At 43.3% G+C, this 18,993-nt stretch overlaps 1 protein-coding gene across 1 annotated transcript; it reads right to left on the bottom strand.

Annotated features, from left to right (window-relative positions):
• Positions 1 to 525: 525 nt before the first annotated feature.
• Positions 526 to 13,905, bottom strand: LOC121549803 (eukaryotic translation initiation factor 1A, X-chromosomal). Its single transcript, XM_041861694.2, has 7 exons — positions 13,717 to 13,905; positions 2,270 to 2,353; positions 1,680 to 1,783; positions 1,406 to 1,456; positions 1,224 to 1,305; positions 909 to 1,000; positions 526 to 802 (listed from the first exon to the last, which is right to left on the bottom strand). The coding sequence occupies exons 1-7, from the start codon at positions 13,730 to 13,732 to the stop codon at positions 797 to 799; spliced, it is 435 nt and encodes a 144-aa protein (XP_041717628.1). The 5' UTR covers positions 13,733 to 13,905; the 3' UTR covers positions 526 to 796.
• Between the last annotated feature and the right edge of the window lie 5,088 nt (positions 13,906 to 18,993).

Genomic DNA, 18,993 nt, shown 5'->3' with positions numbered 1-18,993 from the left:
GTTAGCTTTTTTCTCTGACAGACGGGGGTTTGTCACAAAGCAGGACCAAGGAGATACCAGACAAATAATATTCCTTAACATTCTAAAATAAGTTCATATTTTCTAGAAATAGGCATGGTATAATTGATGAGACAACCCATATTCAAGAATAGCTTAGGACATTTTTTTAATGACCTTGCTTAAACTGAGTGATGCTTTGTGACATCCCTCTGGTAGTGGGATCAAAACATAAACCCAACAGACAAACACACATGGGGAAACAATAGAAAAATGCAGACACTGTTGAAAAACAGAATGGGGGGGGTATAGCCTTCATTTAGGCATTGATCAATACAAACAAATCATTCTGTAATTGCAAAATGTCTTCGGAATACAATATAGAATTAAACAAATTAACATTCCAAAGGATACAGAGGCAACTTCAGGAGTAATTAGTGTTTCGTAATCAATAAAAATCCTATCTAAACTAATATAAAGAGTGATGTTAACTTTCAACTACTATGATACAGACCGCAAGACCAAACATAAAATGGTTTATCTTTTTATTGCAAATCCAGAGATTCTGTACTTGTAAGTAATTTCCACTCTGTGTGAAATCGATATAAATACATTAAAAAGATAACGTAAGAGATTGTGAGCAGCTGCAGTCATGGTATCAATGAGAAAGTGGGAGGGTCAACCTCCTTGAAATGTGGTGTGTATGTGTGCGGGGTACAGAAGTACTGTGTTGATTTTCGGATGTGTTGATTTTCGGCGCAGAGGGGAAAATCGCACCATCCCCTCTGGTAGAAGGTCCTTAGATCTGAAGAAAGAGAGGGGAAAGGAGAAAACAGAATGAGACGGAATTAAAAACACACTTCTAAGTTTAATCTTCCAGAAAACAATACAAATATAGATTTAACACTTACATCATCTATGTCCTCGTCATCATCTGCGATGTCATCGAACTGGATGTCTTCATCGTCCCCGGGACCAAAGGTGTCTGTTTCATTGATCTTGGCTAAGAGAGGGAGGACACAGGAAGAGGAGGAGTCAGAGAGAGAACAAGAAAGTGAAAACAAACCCAGGGATTGGGCAAGAAAGAGAGGTCAGCGGTGGTTATCATGGGCTGTGTGCCTCAATAATTTCAACTAGCTTCCTTTCCACATCGCCTCTCCTACATGACCACTATACGAACCCCATTAGCTGTTACCGTAGGGACAGCTACTCTTCCTGGTACTCACCGTGCTCTGGCAGTTCTCCGTAAGCCTTCAGACTTCTGGCCTCGTCTGCATTGTACTTCAGGATCACATCAGCTTTGTTGTCCTATAGGGGAGAGAGAGAAACCCAAACCTATTTTTATGATATTGACAAAAATGCAGACACCCTCTACAACAACAGCAGTGGTATGTTGCTGGTCATCTACCTGGTAATCTCTCAATCCCACCAGGACGATATCTGATGTGTTAATCCACACCTGAAAGAAGAGAGGAGAGAAACCACATCATAAGAATGCTTTTATGAGGAATTAATCAGATGAATGGATAACAATCTATAGGTTTGGTTAATATAATTAAATTCATTAGAGCCACTACAGACCGTAACAGTGTAACAGTTGACAGTCCATAGTGAAAAAAGCTTTGAGTCAGCATCAGTCAGGTTTTCCTCTGTGTATCAGTGTGTGAGTGTGTGTGTATGACCTTTTTCCTGAGTTTTCCTCGGATGTGGCAGAGCCGCTTCACTCCGTCAAAACACATGGCTTCCAACCTCCCATTACCCAACATCTTAATCACCTGGGCATACTCTACAGGAGAGAGAGAGACTCAACATCACAGGAGAGGGACACACCTACATACAGTATGTACTCTACAGCACAGGAGAGAGGGGGACACTGCCCTCACTGAATATGGCCACGCTGATCATTATGTTTGAATGCCTACACCTTCAATACAATACGTCTGCTCTAAAACAGCGCTCTATTTCTATCTGCATTCCAGAACCCTGGACAAAATGGAGCTGCACATTCTAGCTAGAGCACTGTTAGGAGCAGTTTAGGTATTCTACACAGGGAAGAGACTGGCAGTTCTTATTTTACAACATTAAAAGGAGTCTTATTTTAGAGCTGGTGTGGGTGCAGGCTTTTTCTCTAGCCAAAGCAGTAGCACACCAACTAATCAACCAATCATAGTCTTCAACAAAGACCTGGTTAGTTTAAATCAGCCATGTTACTGCTTTGCTGGAGCAAAAACCTGCACCTCACACAAGCCCTGGCAGAGACCCCTGCACTCACCCTGCCCGTCCTCTTTGAACACCAGCTCTCTCTTCTCGGACTCGTTCTCATTCTTTCCACGTCTACGATTCTTTCCTCCCTTACCTGGGAAAGAGAGAAAGAAATTCAGTCATATTAGACCACTTTTAGTCATTTAGCAGACACTCTCACCCAGACTGTATAAAGTGCTTTTAGAATGTATTCACACCCCTTGACTTTTTCCACATTTTGTTGTGTTACAGCCTGAATTTTAAAAAGCATTAATTTGAGATTGTGTGTCACTGGCCTACACACAATAACCCATAATCTCAAAGTGGAATGATGTTTGTAGAAATGTTTACAAATGATTTAAACATGAAAAGCTGGAAGGTCTTGAGTCGGTAAGTATTCAACCTCAACAGTACAGAGTTAAATATATAAACTAGAAATAGTGGCATGAGGAATAAATACAGTGAATAACAAATAAAGAGTAAAAATAACATGGCTATATACAGGAAGTATAAAATAACATGGCTATATACAGGGAGTAGAAAATAACATGGCTATATACAGGGAGTACCAGTACTGAGTCGATGTGCAGAGGTACGAGGTAATTGAGGTAGCTATGTACTGTACATATACAGTGCCTTCGGAAAGTATTCAGACCCCTTGATTTTTTTCCACATTTTGTTAAGTTTTTTAAAAATGTTTTCCTCATCAATACCCCATAATGACAAAGCAAAAACAGGTTTTTAGAATGTTTTGCTAATTTATAAAAAATAAAGTATTCAGACCCTTATCTCAGTACTTTGTTGAAGCACCTTTGGCAGCGATTACAGCAGAGTCGTCTTGGGTATGACGCTACAAGCTTGGCACGCCTGTATTTGGGGAGTTTCTCCCATTCTTCTCTGCAGATCCTCTCAAGCTCTGTCAGGTTGGATGGGGAGCGTTGCTGCACAACTATTTTCAGGTCTCTCCAGAGATGTTTGATCGGGTTCAATTCCGGGCTCTGGCTGGGCCACTCAAGGACATTCAGAGACTTGTCCCGAAGCCACTCCTGCGTTGTCTTGGCTGTGTGCTTAGGGTAGTTGTCCTGTTGGAAGGTGATCCTTCGCCCCAGTCTGAGGTCCTGAGCGCTCTGGAGCAGGTTTTCATTAATGATCTCTCTATACTTTGCTCTGTTCATCTTTCCCTCAATCCTAACTAGTCTCCCAGTCCCTGCCGCTGAAAAACATACATATATATATATATATATATATACACACACACACACACACACACACACACACACACACACATATATACACTGCTCAAAAAAATTAAGGGAACACTTAAACAACACAATGTAACTCCAAGTCAATCACACTTCTGTGAAATCAAACTGTCCACTTAGGAAGCAACACTGATTGACAATACATTTCACATGCTGTTGTGCAAATGGAATAGACAACAGGTGGAAATTATAGGCAATTAGCAAGACACCCCCAATAAAGAAGTGGTTCTGCAGCTGGTGACCACAGACCACTTCTCAGTTCCTATGCTTCCTGGCTGATGTTTTGGTCACTTTTGAATGGTGGCGGTGCTTTCACTCTAGTGGTAGCATGAGACAGAGTCTACAACCCACACAAGTGGCTCAGGTAGTGCAGTTCATCCAGGATGGCACATCAATGCGAGCTGTGGCAAGAAGGTTTGCTGTGTCTGTCAGCGTAGTGTCCAGAGCATGGAGGCGCTAACAGGAGACAGGCCAGTACATCAGGAGACGTGGAGGAGGCCGTAGGAGGGCAACAACCCAGCAGCAGGACTGCTACTTCCGCCTTTGTGCAAGGAGGAGCAGGAGGAGCACTGCCAGAGCCCTGCAAAATGACCTCCAGCAGGCCACAAATGTGCATGTGTCTGCTCAAACGGTCAGAAACAGACTCTATGAGGGTGGTATGAGGGCCCGACGTCCACAGGTGGGGGTTGTGCTTACAGCCCAACACCGTGTAGGACGTTTGGCATTTCCCAGAGAACACCAAGATTGGCAAATTCGCCACTGGCGCCCTGTGCTCTTCACAGATGAAAGCAGGTTCACACTGAGCACGTGACAGAGTCTGGAGACACCGTGGAGAACGTTCTGCTGCCTGCAACATCCTCCAGCATGACCTGTTTGGCGGTGGGTCAGTCATGGTGTGGGGTGGCATTTCTTTGGGGGGCCGCACAGCCCTCCATGTGCTCGCCAGAGGTAGCCTGACTGCCATTAGGTACTGAGATGAGATCCTCAGACCCCTTGTGAGACCATATGCTGGTGCGGTTGGCCCTGGGTTCCTCCTAATGCAAGACAATGCTAGACCTCATGTGGCTGGAGTGTGTCAGCAGTTCCTGCAAGAGGAAGGCATTGATGCTATGGACCGCCCGTTCCCCAGACCTGAATCCAATTGAGCACATCTGGGACATCATGTCTCGCTCCATCCACCAACGCCATGTTGCACCACAGACTGTCCAAGAGTTGGCGGATGCTTTAGTCCAGGTCTGGGAAGAGATCCCTCAGGAGACCATCCGCCACCTCATCAGGAGCATGCCCAGGCGTTGTAGGGAGGTCATACAGGCACGTGGAGGCCACACACACTACTGAGCCTCATTTTTACTTGTTTTAAGGACATTACATCAAAGTTGGATCAGCCTGTAGTGTGGTTTTCCACTTTAATTTTGAGGGTGACTCCAAATCCAGACCTCCATGGGTTGATAAATTTGATTTCCATTGATAATTTTTGTGTGATTTTGTTGTCAGCACATTCAACTATGTAAAGAAAAAAGTATTTAATAAGATTATTTCATTCATTCAGATCTAGGATGTGTTGTTTAAGTGTTCCCTTTATTTTTGTTTGAGCAGTGTATATATATATATACATACACTGCTCAAATTTTTTTAAAGGGAACACTTAAACAACACAATGTAACTCCAAGTCAATCACACTTCTGTGAAATCAAACTGTCCACTTAGGAAGCAACACTGATTGACAATACATTTCACATGCTGTTGTGCAAATGGAATAGACAACAGGTGGAAATTATAGGCAATTAGCAAGACACCCCCAATAAAGGACTGTTTTTGCAGGTGGTGACCACAGACCACTTCTCAGTTCCTATGCTTCCTGGCTGATGTTTTGGTCACTTTTGAATGCTGGCGGTGCTTTCACTCTAGTGGTAGCATGAGACGGAGTCTACAACCCACACAAGTGGCTCAGGTAGTGCAGCTCATCCAGGATGGCACATCAATGCGAGCTGTGGCAAGAAGGTTTGCTGTGTCTGTCAGCGTAGTGTCCAGAGCATGGAGGCGCTAACAGGAGACAGGCCAGTACATCAGGAGACGTGGAGGAGGCCGTAGGAGGGCAACAACCCAGCAGCAGGACTGCTACTTCCGCCTTTGTGCAAGGAGGAGCAGGAGGAGCACTGCCAGAGCCCTGCAAAATGACCTCCAGCAGGCCACAAATGTGCATGTGTCTGCTCAAACGGTCAGAAACAGACTCTATGAGGGTGGTATGAGGGCCCGACGTCCACAGGTGGGGGTTGTGCTTACAGCCCAACACCGTGTAGGACGTTTGGCATTTCCCAGAGAACACCAAGATTGGCAAATTCGCCACTGGCGCCCTGTGCTCTTCACAGATGAAAGCAGGTTCACACTGAGCACGTGACAGAGTCTGGAGACACCGTGGAGAACGTTCTGCTGCCTGCAACATCCTCCAGCATGACCTGTTTGGCGGTGGGTCAGTCATGGTGTGGGGTGGCATTTCTTTGGGGGGCCGCACAGCCCTCCATGTGCTCGCCAGAGGTAGCCTGACTGCCATTAGGTACCGAGATGAGATCCTCAGACCCCTTGTGAGACCATATGCTGGTGCGGTTGGCCCTGGGTTCCTCCTAATGCAAGACAATGCTAGACCTCATGTGGCTGGAGTGTGTCAGCAGTTCCTGCAAGAGGAAGGCATTGATGCTATGGACCGCCCGTTCCCCAGACCTGAATCCAATTGAGCACATCTGGGACATCATGTCTCGCTCCATCCACCAACGCCACGTTGCACCACAGACTGTCCAGGAGTTGGCGGATGCTTTAGTCCAGGTCTGGGAGGAGATCCCTCAGGAGACCATCCGCCACCTCATCAGGAGCATGCCCAGGCGTTGTAGGGGGGTCATACAGGCACGTGGAGGCCACACACACTACTGAGCCTCATTTTGACTTGTTTTAAGGACATTACATCAAAGTTGGATCAGCCTGTAGTGTGGTTTTCCACTTTAATTTTGAGGGTGACTCCAAATCCAGACCTCCATGGGTTGATAAATTAGATTTCCATTGATCATTTTTGTGTGATTGTTGTCAGCACATTCAACTATGTAAAGAAAAAAGTATTTAATAAGATTATTTCATTCATTCAGATCTAGGATGTGTTATTTTAGTGTTCCCTTTATTTTTTTGAGCAGTATATATATATACACACACACCTTAGACAGGTGTGTGCCTTTCCAAATCATGTCCAATCAATTCAATTTACCACAGGTGGACTCCAATCAAGTTGTAGAAAAATCAAGGATGATCAATGGAAACAGGATGCACATGAGCTCAATTTATTATTATTTTATAGATTTGCAAAAAAAAATACAAAACTGTTTTTGCTTTGTCATTATGGGCTATTGTGTGTAGGTTTTTATTTTTATTTAATCAATTTCAGAATAAGGTTGTAACGTAACAAAATGTGGAAAAAGTCAAGGGGTCTGAAAACTTTCCGAAGGCACTGTATGTAGAGGTAAAGTGACTAGGCAACAGGATAGATAAGACAGTAGCAGCAGCGTGTGGTGAGTGTGAAAGTGTGTGTGAGTGTGTCGCATCAGTATGTGTGTGTGTGGGCGTATCTAGTGTATGTGTGTGTTGGGGTGTCAGTGTAAGTATGTGAGAGTGTGTGGGTAGAGTCCAGTGTTAGTCCATAGTCAGTGCAAGAAAGTTAGTGCAAAAAAGGGTCAATGCAGGTAGTCCGGGTAGCCATTTGATTAGCTATTTAGCAGTCTTTTTTAGAAGTATTATGGCTTGGGGTAGAAGCTGTTTAGGGTCCTGTTGGTTCCAGAGTTGGTGCATCGCTACCACTTGTATGGATGATTTTCTAGTACATATGTTGTAGAATGAAACGCCTATATGCCTTAAATCAGGGTTCTTCAATTCCTGTCCTGGAGGGCCGAGACACATCTGTTTTTCATCCTCTCCTTCTAATCAGGGGCTAATTCAGACCTGGGACACCAGGTGAGTGCAATAAACTACCAGGTAGAAATAAAAAAACAGAAGTGTTTCGGCCCTCCAGGACCAGAAATGAAGAACCCTGTTTTAAATGTGTATGGATTAAGAACCAATTAAAGGGTTAAAACAGAGCAGAGACATTTCTTTAGTGCAAATGCTGTGCTTCTGATAAAGAATGGTTCCCTCTAACTCCCCGCAGCTGGTCTGGGTATGTCAATGACATGTGACGGAGATAAAACTTCTTGTTGTAACTGTGTGGAGATTGGAGTAACAATGGAACTAGTGTTATCACTTGTTTGTGCTTATGACCTGACACACATAGCCACATGCACATAGTCACAAGGAAAAACCATAGTGGCTCAGGGTCCTTGGAGGATGGCTGTTGGGTAAGGCTTAAATGTATGTCATGGACATGACATGTGTAAACCATGTTTAAGTATTAATTGATATGTTTTATAATGTGTTATGAAATGATAAGGGTAAAACAGAATGAACATGATTGATACTTTGTACTCCAGATGCATGCCTGGATAGTGAATATAGTCAATACAGAGTGTGATTGTTCTTTAACGTACGTATGTATATAATTTCTTGAGTCACGCCACCAATATAATGAGATACAGTGGGGGAAAAAAGTATTTAGTCAGCCACCAATTGTGCAAGTTCTCCCACTTAAAAAGATGAGAGAGGCCTGTAATTTTCATCATAGGTACACGTCAACTATGACAGACAAATTGAGAATTTTTTTCCCAGAAAATCACATTGTAGGATTTTTATGAATTTATTTGCAAATTATGGTGGGAAATAAGTATTTGGTCACCTACAAACAAGCAAGATTTCTGGCTCTCACAGACCTTTAACTTCTTCTTTAAGAGGCTCCTCTGTCCTCCACTCGTTACCTGTATTAATGGCACCTGTTTGAACTTGTTATCAGTATAAAAGACACCTGTCCACAACCTCAAACAGTCACACTCCAAACTCCACTATGGCCAAGACCAAAGAGCTGTCAAAGGACACCAGAAACAAAATTGTAGACCTGCACCAGGCTGGGAAGACTGAATCTGCAATAGGTAAGCAGCTTGGTTTGAAGAAATCAACTGTGGGAGCAATTATTAGGAAATGGAAGACATACAAGACCACTGATAATCTCCCTCGATCTGGGGCTCCACGCAAGATCTCACCCCGTGGGGTCAAAATGATCACAAGAACGGTGAGCAAAAATCCCAGAACCACACGGGGGGACCTAGTGAATGACCTGCAGAGAGCTGGGACAAAAGTAACAAAGCCTACCATCAGTAACACACTACGCCGCCAGGGACTCAAATCCTGCAGTGCCAGACGTGTCCCCCTGCTTAAGCCAGTACATGTCCAGGCCCGTCTGAAGTTTGCTAGAGTGCATTTGGATGATCCAGAAGAGGATTGGGAGAATGTCATATGGTCAGATGAAACGAAAATATAACTTTTTGGTAAAAACTCAACTCGTCGTGTTCGGAGGACAAAGAATGCTGAGTTGCATCCAAAGAACACCATACCTACTGTGAAGCATGGGGGTGGAAACATCATGCTTTGGGGCTGTTTTCTGCAAAGGGACCAGGACGACTGATCCGTGTAAAGGAAAGAATGAATGGGGCCATGTATCGTGAGATTTTGAGTGAAAACCTCCTTCCATCAGCAAGGGCATTGAAGATGAAACGTGGCTGGGTCTTTCAGCATGACAATGATCCAAAACACACCGCCCGGGCAACGAAGGAGTGGCTTCGTAAGAAGCATTTCAAGGTCCTGGAGTGGCCTAGCCAGTCTCCAGATCTCAACCCCATAGAAAATCTTTGGAGGGAGTTGAAAGTCCATGTTGCCCAGCGACAGCCCCAAAACATCACTGCTCTAGAGGAGATCTGCATGGAGGAATGGGCCAAAATACCAGCAACAGTGTGAAAACCTTATGAAGACTTACAGAAAACATTTGACCTGTGTCATTGCCAACAAAGGGTATATAACAAAGTATTGAGAAACTTTTGTTATTGACCAAATACTTATTTTCCACCATAATTTGCAAATAAATTAATTAAAGATCCTACAATGTGATTTTCTGGGGGGTTTTTCCTCATTTTGTCTGTCATAGTTGACGTGTACCTATGATGAAAATTACAGGCCTCTCTCATCTTTTTAAGTGGGAGAACTTGCACAATTGGTGGCTGACTAAATACTTTTTTTCCCCACTGTAAGTGACAGAGGCCCCATTTAGAGAAGAGCACGTAGCACTCGTGAGTAAACAACATGTGACACCGAAGGATGTTAATCAGTGATGTACATATAATGTAGTAACTGTGTAGGTTGTATAAGCATGACTTGTGTCTGTATAAAAGGAGAGCTCCGGGTCAGGGCAAGCAGTTGCTCCATGGACCAGCTCGGCTTTGTTACGCTTTAATAAAGTATATTCTGAATTCACAAGCTCTGGTTTTTTGAGAGATACTTTTGAGTTAAATATTTCTACCACACTTGCCGTGCAGTAGCAGGGAGAACAGGCTCTGGCTTGGGTGGCTGGAGTCTGACAATGTTTTGTGCCTTCCTCTAACACCACCTGGTATAGAGGTCCTGGATGGCAGGGAGCTCAAAAACAGTGATGTACTGGGCCATACGCACAACCCTCTTTAGCACCTTGCGGTCGGAAGCCAAGCAGTTGCCATACCAAGCAGTGATGCAGCCAGTCAAGATGCTCTCGATAGTGCAGCCGTCGAACTGAGGGCCCATGACAAATTTTTTCAGCCTCCTGAGGGGGAAGAGGCGTTGTCGTGCCCTCTTCACGACTGTGTTGGTGTGTTTGGACCATGATAGATCGTTAGTGATGTGGACACCGAGGATCTTGAAGCGCTCAACACACTCCACTACAGCCCAGTCGATGTGAATGGGGGCATGCTTGGCCATCCATTTCCTGTAGTCCAGGATCAGCTCCTTTGTCTTACTGGCGTTGAGGGAGAAGTTGTTGTCCTGGCACCACACTGCCAGGTCTCTGACCTCCTCCCTATAGGCTGTGTCATCGTCGTCAGTGATCAGGCCTAACACCAATGTGTCGTCAGCAAACTTAATGGTGGTGTTGGGAGTCGTGCGCGGCCACACAGTTGTTGGTGAACAGGGAGAACAGGAGGGGACTAAGCGCGCATCTCTGAGGTGCCCCCCGTGTTGTTGGCTATGCTCACTACCTGGGGGCGGCCCATCAGAAAGTCCAGGATCCAGTTGCAGAGGGAGTTGTTCAGTCCCAGGGACCTTAGCTTAGTGATGAGCTTCGAGGACACTGTTGTTGTTGAACACTGAGCTGTGGTCAATAAACAGCATTCTCATGTAGGTGTTCATTTTGTCCAAGTGGGAAAGGGCAGTGTGGAGTGCAATAGAGATTGTATCATCTCTGGATATGTTGGGGCAGTACGCAAATTGGAGTGGGTCCAGGGTGTCTGGGATGATGGTGTAAATGTAAATGTAAATGTGAGCCATGACCAGCCTTTCAAAGCATTTCATGGCTACAGATGTGAGTGCTACGGGGCGCTAGTCATTTAGACAGGTTACCTTCGCTTTCTTGGGTACAAGGGACTATGGTGGTCTGCTTCAAACATGTAGGTATTACAGACTGGGTCAGGGAGATGTCAGTGAAGACACTTGCCAGCTGGTCAGCGCGTGCTCCGAGTATGCCTCCTGGTAATCTGTCTGTCCCAGCAGCTTTGTGAATGTTAACCTGTTTAAAGATCTTAATCACATCGGTTACGGAGAGCGTGATCACACAGTAGTCCGGAACAGCCGGTGCTCTCACGCATGGTTCAGTGTTGCTTGCCTCGAAGAGAGCATAGAAGGCATTTCGCTCGTCTGGTATGCTTGTGTCACTGGGCAGCTCGTGGCTGGGTTTCCCTTTGTAATCCGTAATAGTTTGCAAGCCCTGCCACATCTGACGAGCGTCAGAGCCGGTGTAGTAGGATTCGATCTTAGTCCTGTATTGACGCTTTGCCTGTTTGATGGTTCGTCGGAGGGCGTAGCAGGATTTCTTATAAGCGTCCAGGTTAGTGTCCCGCTCCTTGAAAGCGGCAGCACTAGCCTTTAGCTCAGTGCAGATGTCGCCTGTAATCCATGCCTTCTGGATGGGATATGTACGTACGGTCACTGCGGGGACGACGTCGTCAATGCACTTATTAATAAAGCTGGTGACTGATGTGGTAAACTCCTCAATGCCATTGGATGAATCCCGGAACATATTCCAGTCTCTGCTAGCAAAACAGTCCTTACGAATTGAGTGTGTCACTGGTACTTCCTGTTTGAGTATTTGCTTGTAAGCAGGAATCAGGAAGATAAAGTTATTAATCTCTGTACCCCACACATACAGATAATTGTAAGGTCCCTCAGTCGAGCAGTGAATTTCAAACATAGATTCAACCACAAAGACCAGGGAGGTTTTCCAATGCCTCACAAAGGGCACCTATTGCATATCCCTTTGAGCATGGTATAGTTATTAATTACACTTTGGATGGTGTATCAATACACCCAGTCACTACAAATATACAGGTGTCCTTCCTAACTCAGTTGCCGGAGAGGAAGGAAACTGCTCAGGGATTTCACCATGAGGCCAATGGTGACTTTAAAACAGTCACAGAGTTTAATGGCTGTGATAGAAGAAACTGAGGATGGATCAACAACATTGTAGTTATTCCACAATACTGTCTTTCTATATGTGAATTATGTGAACATAACATGGTTCAGTCTGCTTTCCAACAGACACTGGGAGACAAATTCACTTTTCAGCAGGACAATAACCTAAAATACAAAGCCAAATGTACACTGGAGTTGCTTACCAAGACGACATTGAATGTTTCTGAGTGGCCTAGTTACCTTTTTTTATTTTTTTATTATTATTATTATTATTATTATTATTTTTATCAGCTTGAAAATCTATGGCAAGACTTGAAAATGGCTGTCTAGCAATGCTCAAAAACCAACTTGACCGAGCTTGAAGAATTTTTTAAAGAATAATGTGCAAATATTGTACAATCCTGGAGTGCTAAACTCAGAGACTAACCCAGAAAGACTCACAGCTGTAATCTCACATTATTTTTTAAATTATTCAGGCTGTAACAACAATTTCAATACATTTGCAAATATTTATAATAACATGTTTTCACTTTGTCATTATGGGGTATTGTGTGTAGATGGTGAGAGAGAAAAAAAGTTACATTTAATCAATTTTGAATTCAGGCTGTAACAACAAAATGTGGAATAAGTCAAGAGGTATAAATACTGTAATGAAACAGGCAGAGAGCGCGTCCTCGCGCTAGTTTACAACTCAGCGTTTTACAGGAACGCGCTCAACGGCCAAGCATGTTCGTGGGTGCAAGGTCGGTTCACTTCTGAACCAATGTAATGAAACAGCCAGGGGGCAGGTCTCAAACCCTCAACCTTCTAGCCCGAAGTCCAGCGCGCCATCGACTGTGCCCCAAAAGCATGCTCGCGTGGCAGAGTCGATATCCGCGCTTATAAACCCAGGATCGTTACAATACTTTCTAATGGCACTGTAAGTGTTTTTAACTACAGTAGCTATGTAAGGTAAAGCGTTTGAGTTTCCACTTGACCTGTGATTATCGAGCCCAATAGCTAGCTAACCTAAATACTATTTTAGGGTGTGATGTGAACCCCACATTCCTCTCTCCCTGTATCATCACAATCTACAAGAGGAACATGTGACTATGTTTTACAGGAATACAGAGCGCAGATATGCCATATCTCCTAACGTTACTACAGCCAGTACTTGAAACCTTCTTGTTAAATTTCTTCTGGCAAATGTAACTAGCTAGTTGACTGTGGTGTGAATGGGTTTGTTGTACACTGAGTAAATAACGTTATCTACCATCAAAATGCCGGTGTTAGTACCGTGATTGGCTAGCAAACCGGCTAGCTAGCTAAACGACAGAATTATATTAATTTGAGCCACTTCCCACAGTAAAATTTAACAAACAAAAAAGACAATATTGCGAGCTGGCTGCTGTAAACTTCACTTAGCTAGCTTGTACGTAACATGACTTCTGAACATGAACTCTAGCTAGTTAGTTGTTAACTTGACATTATGCTGGTTAGCTAGCTAAACTAGTAGTCTTTAATTCATTTGTGTCACGTTTTCACTACGTGTAGCTAACGTTAATCAGAGATGCCGGACACAGATAGCCACACATTCCGGGAAAAGACGGCAATTCTAACACTTTACCTTTATTCTTAGGCATCGTTTTTTACAGCTCAGATCTTCTTTTCGCCCCGTGGTGATGTGTTGTCGCTTACTGTTGTATGAACAATATTGAGAAAGAATAACGGGCTAATTTCTCCCGATACAATTCACGTAAAACCAATTCACAGCTGGTGTACTGGCATGCGCATTGTCATTTCCTACAAAATTATAAAGCTTTATTTACACATTGTGAAACAGCAAAACACTAGAGAACTGGAGCTATGCTAGCACAGAGTTTGTTTAATTTCCCTTTGATGCTAGCTAGCTACTGTCTTTATTTGATCATATCCGTTTCGGAAGGCAATAATAGTACACCTTTAAATTGTATTATGTTCATTTGAAAATATATGTGTAAATGTGGAATGGGCGAACTTTCTTGGCAATGTGAATGGACCACAGACACAGTGGAAACATATGGAACGTCTTTTACTAATCTTTTAACATTTTAAAATTATGGAACTGTGTACGTGTTTAGAACAATCAAACCAATCAATTCAATATACATTTTATATATTAATACATTTGAGGAAAATAATATAGCCTAGAGTAAATGGTCGTTCAGTAGAAACACTCCACTACAGTAGGTGGCGATCGTGCACATTTTCTGATGCTAAAACAGAAGAAGTTGCAACCTGCTAGCTATTTTAGCAATCCATGAATTAGCATTTTGGTAGCTGATTGTGGTTGATTGTACACATATCCAGGGATATTTCTGAATTCACCACTGTTCAAACGGCATAGCCAGATAGAGATAAAGTGGAAAGTCAACGTGCGGATAATAATTATTTACTCAACACTGTAGATAGCTTAGCCACAATGCTAACTAGGTTGTTGTTGCTAACAGTTGGCTAGCAGAGAGAGCAACAATCTGGGTCAGTGTGCAAACGCAGCTGTCACCTTGGTGACGACAAAATTAAGACCTAAAAAGTATATAACATTTTGGCTCTGTTTCATGAGAAAATAACTGGCTAAAGAAAATAACGCAATGGAAATCCATAGATGCATTGTTAGAGGATGCGCCAATAAATCGGACGCAATTATTCATTACAGTTTACCAGAGGAGCCACAGAGACGTCAACAGTGGCTACAGTTTATCAATGCAAGCAACTCAGGAGAGAATATTCCAGATGTTTCCCGCTTATGTGGCGACCACTTTACAGAAGAGTGCTTCACAAAACTTGATCTCGGTTTCACCACGAGGTTGATATTAAATCTTGATGCAGTCCCAACGATTTATTCCACTGATAAAACATCGGCGTATCGGCAACACACAGTGAGTATATTTGCACTAAGAGGCTAGCCTACAACTTTGTAAATGTGTATGTGTTTTTTGAAACGTAGCTAATTTAACATTGGACCCAACCTAAACTAGTGTGTAGGCTACTGCATCAAATACAGTATACTACAGGCTAGTAAGTTAATCAAAGATAGTATACTATAGGCTAGTAAGTTAATTTTGTATAATTTCAGCCAGTAGTTTTTAAAGTGGTGCTCACGAGCCAAAAGTGGTCCACGTTTTTTGTGTACTATGTCATCCAATTGTGTACAACGTCATCCATTTTGTGTGATATGTTAAGAATTTTGCTATTTGTATGATATCATATGAATTTTGCAATTAGTGTGATCTGTTACAAATCCAATTTGTGCAATATGTTTTGAATTTGTTGTGCTTAAGATCCCGGAGTGTATCTTTAATCAAGACAGTATGCTGAAAAGGTTATAGATCTTTTCCATGCAAAAGGACCCATGATCACCAACATGTGAAGTTAATAGGATCATGTCCAATTGGGTGTCAAATGAAAGCTGAGTCTATATTTTTGAGAAATTAAAGGCCCACACCAGAGGGCAATGCCGGCACTAATTCGATGTAATTCCAGTCCTATAGCGGAAATTGTCCTTTAGATTCCACCTCCGAAGAATAATGGAGGCAGCCAGCTTGGCTATGGCTGGTTCTGGAGATGGATTTGTCATAAGCATGTAGAGAGAACTTTGCCACAGATGGATAGGGGAAACCACTATCTTTGACTTTGCCATCTATTGTTATCGCCAAAGTTTTGGCCGCAAATTCTTAATAGAAAGAATAAGATGAAGCTCCGGTAATATGAATAGCCAAACTATTGAACGGTTTGGACTAGAGACTTATTTTTCTACATTGTAATGGACACGGTGCAACCTTTGGTAGGCTCATGAGGCCATGGTTCTCACAGCTAGGGGAAGTGAAATGAGCCTCCTGTAGCTCAGTTGGTAGAGCATGGCGCTTGCAACGCCAGGGTTGTGGGTTCGATTCCCACGGGGGGGGCAGTATGAAAAATGTATGCACTCAGGAACTGTAAGTCGCTCTGGATAAGAGCGTCTGCTAAATGACTAAAATGTAAATGATAGGCTACGATGACTTTGCTCGTGATGTATGTCGCAAATTATATGTAACAACACCCTGAGCGCATTTATTTATTTTTTGTCATTTTAGCAGACGCTCTTATCCAGAGCGACTTACAGTTAGTGAGTGCATACATTTTCATACTGGCCCCCAGTGGGAAACGAACCCACAACCCTGGCGTTGCAAGCGCCATTCTCTACCAACTGAGCTACAGGGGACACAAAGCGAAACACCAATACTTGATTGAACAACAGCACAAAATAGATGAACAAGTTTGTGGAATCTTCTTTCACGGCTGCCTTTTCATTATACACTGAACAGAAATATAAACACAACATGTAAAGTGTTGGTCCCGTGTTTCATGAGCGGAAATAAAATATCGCAGAAATGTTCTATACTCACAAAAGCTTATTTCTCTAAAATGTTGTGCACAAATTTGTTTACATCCCTGTTAGTGAGCATTTCTCCTTTGCCAAGATAATCCATCCACCAGACAGGTGTGACATATCAAGAAGCTGATTAAATAGCATGATCATTACACAGGTGCACCTTGTGCTGGGGACAATAAAAGGCCACTCAAATTTGCAGTTTTGTCACACAACACAATGCCACACATGTCTCAAGTTTTGAGGGAGTGTGTAATTGGTATTCTGATTGCAAGAATGTCCACTAGAGCTGTTGCCAGAGTAAACCGCATCCAACGTCGTTTTAGTGAATTTGGCAGTACGTCCAACCGGTCTCACAACTGCAGAACACGTGTAACCACGCCAGCCCAGGACCGCCACATCCGGCTTCTTCACCTGCGGGATCGTCTGAGACCAGCCACCTGGACAGCTGATGAAACTGTGTGTTTGCACAACTGAAGAATTTCTGCACAAACTGTCAAAAACCGTCTCAGGGAAGCTCATCTGCATGCTTGTCGTCCTCACCAGGGTCTTGACCTTACTGCAGTTCGGCATCGTAACCGACTTCAGTGGGCAAATGCTCACCTTCGATGGCCACTGGCACGCTGGAGAAGTGTGCTCTTCACGGCTGAATCCCGGTTTCAACTATACCGGGCAGGTGGCAGACAATGAACATAATTGCATTTTATCTATGGCAATTTGAATGCACAGAGATACCGTGACGAGATCATGAGGCCCATTGTCATGCCATTTATCCGCCGCCATCACCTCGTGTTTCAGCATGATAATGCACAGTCCCATGTCGCAAGGATCTGTACACAATTCCTGGAAGCTGAAAATGTCCCAGTTCTTCCATGGCCTGTATACTCACCGGACATGTCACCCATTGATCATGTTTGGGATGCTCTGGATCAACGTGTGTGACAGCGTGTTCCAGTTCCCGCCAATATCCAGCAACCTCGCACAGCCATTGAAGAAGAGTGGGACAACATTCCACAGGCCACAATCAACAGCCTGATCAACTCTATGCGAAGGAGATGTGTCGCGCTGCATGAGGCAAATGGTGGTCACACCATATACTGACTGTTCTTTTGATCCACGCTCCTACCTTTTTAAAAAGGTATCTGTGACCAACAGATGCATATCTGTATTCCCAGTCATGTAAAATCCATAGATCAAATCACATTTTTTTTGTCACATACACGTGTTTAGCAGATGTTATAGCGGGTGTAGCGAAATGCTTGTGCTTCTAGCTCCAACAGTGCAGTAATATCTAACAAGTAATAACTAACAATTTCACAACATATACCTAATACACACAAAACTAGTAAGGAATGGAATTTAAGAAAATATACATAGATGGACTAAGATACAGTAGAATATTATAGAATAGAATGCAGTATATACAGTTGAAGTCGGAAGTTTACATACACCTTATCCAAATACATTTTGGATTTAAACTCAGTTTTTCAGAATTCCTGACATTTAATCCTGTCTTAGGTCAGTTAGGATCACCACTTTATTTTAAGAATGTGAAATGTCAGAATAATAGTAGAGAGATTTATTTCAGTTTTTATTTATTTCATCACATTCCCAGTGGGTCACACGTTTACATACACTCAATTAGTATTTGGTAGCATTGCCTTTAAATTGTTTAACTTGGGTCAAACGTTTCGGGTAGCCTTCCACAAGCTTCCCACAATAAGTTGGGTGAATTTTGGCCCATTCCTCCTGACAGAGCTGGTGTAACTGAGTCAGGTTTGTAGGCCTCCTTGCTCGCACACGCTTTTTCAGTTCTGCCCACACATTTTCTATAGGATTGTGGTCAGGGCTTTGTGATGGTCACTCCAATACATTGACTTTGTTGTCCTTAAGCCATTTTGCCACAACTTTGGAAGTATGCTTGGGGTCATTGTACATTTGGAAGACCCATTTGCGACCAAGCTTTAACTTCCTGACTGATGTCTTGATGTTACTTCAATATATCCACATAATTTTCCTTCCTCATGATGCCATCTATTTTGTGAAGTGCACCAGTCCCTCCTGCAGCAAAGCACCCCCACAGCATGATGCTGCCACCCCCGTGCTTCACGGTTGGGATGGTGTTCTTCGGCTTGCAAGGTGCCCCCTTTTTCCTCCAAACATAACGATGGTCATTATGGCCAAACAGTTCTATTTTTGGCTTCTTCCTTGCTGAGCGCTCTTTCAGGTTATGTCGATATAGGACTTGTTTTACTGTGGATATAGATACTTTTGTACCTGTTTCCTCCAGCATCTTCACAAGGTCCTTTGCTGTTGTTCTGGGATTGATTTGCACTTTCTGCACCAAAGTACGTTCATCTCTAGGAGACAGAACGCGTCTCCTTTCTGAGCGGTATGACGGCTGTGTGGTCCCATGGTGTTTATACTTGCGTACTATTGTTTGTACAGATGAACGTGGTACCTTCAGGCAAACTTCCGACTTCAACTGTACATATG

The sequence above is a fragment of the Coregonus clupeaformis genome, chromosome 34 (genome assembly GCF_020615455.1).
Source record: "Coregonus clupeaformis isolate EN_2021a chromosome 34, ASM2061545v1, whole genome shotgun sequence".
Classification (NCBI taxonomy): domain Eukaryota; kingdom Metazoa; phylum Chordata; class Actinopteri; order Salmoniformes; family Salmonidae; genus Coregonus; species Coregonus clupeaformis.
The sequence above is the reverse complement of the archived record's forward strand: the minus strand, read 5'-3'. Positions and strand labels throughout refer to the sequence as shown.

Bases quoted from the DNA above. Each gene is read 5' to 3' on its own strand.
- LOC121549803 (XM_041861694.2), bottom strand. The intron at 1,784-2,269 runs GTGAGTGCAGGG...TCTCTCCTGTAG, and splicing joins GTTCAAAGAGGACGGGCAGG to AGTATGCCCAGGTGATTAAG. The intron at 1,306-1,405 runs GTAGATGACCAG...TCTCCCCTATAG, and splicing joins TGGGATTGAGAGATTACCAG to GACAACAAAGCTGATGTGAT.